This window comes from Bison bison, unplaced genomic scaffold, assembly GCF_000754665.1.
Source record: "Bison bison bison isolate TAMUID 2011002044 unplaced genomic scaffold, Bison_UMD1.0 scf7180017864352, whole genome shotgun sequence".
Classification (NCBI taxonomy): Eukaryota; Metazoa; Chordata; class Mammalia; order Artiodactyla; family Bovidae; genus Bison; species Bison bison.
Genome location: NW_011494924.1, coordinates 755882 through 758157, shown reverse-complemented (window position 1 = coordinate 758157; position 2276 = coordinate 755882). Strand labels below are relative to the sequence as shown.

The 2276-nt window shown below is 53.2% G+C and overlaps 1 protein-coding gene across 1 annotated transcript in view; it reads right to left on the bottom strand.

The window, feature by feature from the left end:
• The window catches only part of CHMP4B (charged multivesicular body protein 4B), a 44933-nt gene extending 42760 nt beyond the window's left edge, over positions 1–2173 (bottom strand). The window contains exon 1 of the mRNA XM_010854864.1: positions 1841–2173. Within this exon, the coding sequence (XP_010853166.1) occupies positions 1841–2030 (190 nt within the window). The 5' untranslated portion in view covers positions 2031–2173. The remainder of the gene's footprint in view (positions 1–1840) is intronic.
• Positions 2174–2276: the final 103 nt, after the last annotated feature.

The window sequence follows — 2276 nt, the reverse complement described above, 5'->3', positions numbered from 1 at the left end:
TCCCCCCTCCCATTCTCACCCGCCCCCGCCCCCCCCACCAACAGGTCTATTTTCCAAAGAGAGAGGCCCGATGGTGTTTTTAAAATGATGTGAATGATTAGGACAGCCATAATTACCCTCCAACAGTTTTCCATCCACTTGGAATAAAATCTAAACTCTTCACCAGGAAGTTCAAAGTCCACTCCACACCCACTTGCATTATACCACTCTCTTCAGTCACTGTATTCCATAAACAGAGGTCTTCTGTTGCTTAAAAGAGGCTGATCTCTGGGCCTTTTCCACTGCTGTCTGCTTGCCTGGAAGGCTTCTCCCCTAGACTTCTACAGAACTAGTAACTTCTCAAGGTTCAGTTCAAACTTGACCTTTTCCAAGAGGACTTCCCTGACCACCTTATCTAAAGTGGCACCCCTTCCTACCCATCACTCCCAATCCCTTTTGGGTTTTTTTTAGCACTTTCCACCACTAGACAATATTTACTTCACCTATATTACTGTCTTCTCCCTCATGAGAGTGGAAGCTGGTTCTGTTCACCCTCTGAATACCATGCATGTAGTAAGCCCCCCAAAAGAATTTCCAGACTATCTGTTGACTATCATCAGCAAAGGAGTATCCTCAGGATGTGTTATTCTGCTCCTCTGTTAGAATGATGAAAATATCTAATTAACCCCTACTATATGCTGGGCACTGTAAATCCACGATCTTCCTTTCAGAGGTAAATTCAGTAGCTCAAGGTCACAAAGCTAGTGACTTGCAGATTTCTCAGTTAAATACTTGTTTGTAAAGCTCCTAAACCCCTCTCACCTTTCCCGCTTCTCAGGGGAAGGGTTGTCATGCTATGGTTCATCCTCCTATTGCCATAACAACGACAAAAATCAAATATTTCTAAATTGCTTCATAGTTAATAAAGCATTTTTACATTCACTTGACTTAAGAGGAATACAAACCACTTGCCCAGAAAGCCACACAACAGTAAGTAAAGTGCCTCAGAGTTCAACAGCCCCGCCCAGAACCACAGTAGTGGGGACTGGGGGAGGAGTCAGGGCCAATGGAGGCAAGGAATCCTTATTTCTGGCACACAGGGATCGCGAAGCGGTGAGTCACCGGGTGAAGGCTTGCGCTACGTGAAACTCTGATAAAGCAACAAGAAGTGAATCACAAGAGCTGGAAGGCACTTTAGGCCTACAGAGGGCAAACCCTGGCTGATGGATGGGGGAAATGAGGCTCAAGAAGAAAAGTAACTTGCTCAAGTTCACTCAGCAAGTGAACAGAACTGGAACCAGGGAGTCTCTTCTCCCCCAGTTCCCTTTCCTCTCCATTTAGGCTTCTCAAGGAGAATTCTGAGTCAGGAGATGGGGAGAGACCAGGGACAGCTCATGGACTCCACAGAGGAATCGGGAGAGAGCAGGGGTGGGACCAGGAAGGACACAAGTGTTGGGATGGAGGGCTGAAAGGAGCCAAGGAGGCGACGGCAGTGTCTGCGAAGGGGGGTGGGGGGGGGGGGTGGAGGGCAGGCAAGAGGGAGGAGGAAAAGGCGGAAGAGAAAGAACAGAGTGCAAGCGGAAGAAGAGGAAGAAGAGCTGTGAAATTAGGGTCTGAAGGGGCCTGGCAGAGTGCGGAGAGCCTGAGACGAGAGGGCTGGAATGACAGTGTGATGATGCAGGAGTCCAAGGCTCCGGGAGACACTGAAGGCAGTCGGATGGGGAGGGGTCCCGGAACCAGAAAGGCAAGGAAGGGAGTCTGACAAGGTAAGAAAGAGTTCCAGGATCCGAGCAAACGCTGGAGCAAGTCTGACGAAGGTGGAGTCCGGCCAAGGGAGTCTGAGGGGGCCCGGCCGACTCACCGCGCTTGTTTTTAGTGCCGTGCTTCTTGGCAGCCGTCAGCTCCTGCTCGATCTTCTTCTCCAGGAATTCCTGCTTCTTACTTAGCATCTCCTCTGTGTCCCGAAGCCTCTGGATGGCCTCCTGGGGGGTCGGGCCGCCCTTGCCGGCCTTACCCCCTCCAGCCCCGAACAGCTTCCCGAACACCGACATGGTTGCTGCTAGCCGCGCCGGCCTACGCCGTCCGCTCCGGCTCGGCTCGGCTCGGGCGCCCGCTCCTCTCCCCGCCGCTCCCTGCCGTCGCAGGCCTCTCCTCCACCTCCGCCCCGCAGCTGGGCCCGGCCGCGCCACCTCCCACAGGCCCCCACGCCCGGCCCGGCAGGCGTCAGGGAAACACGCCGCTGACTACAACTCCCGGTGGGCAACGCGCCGGCCGTGCTTCAAAGCTAATGGAAGGAG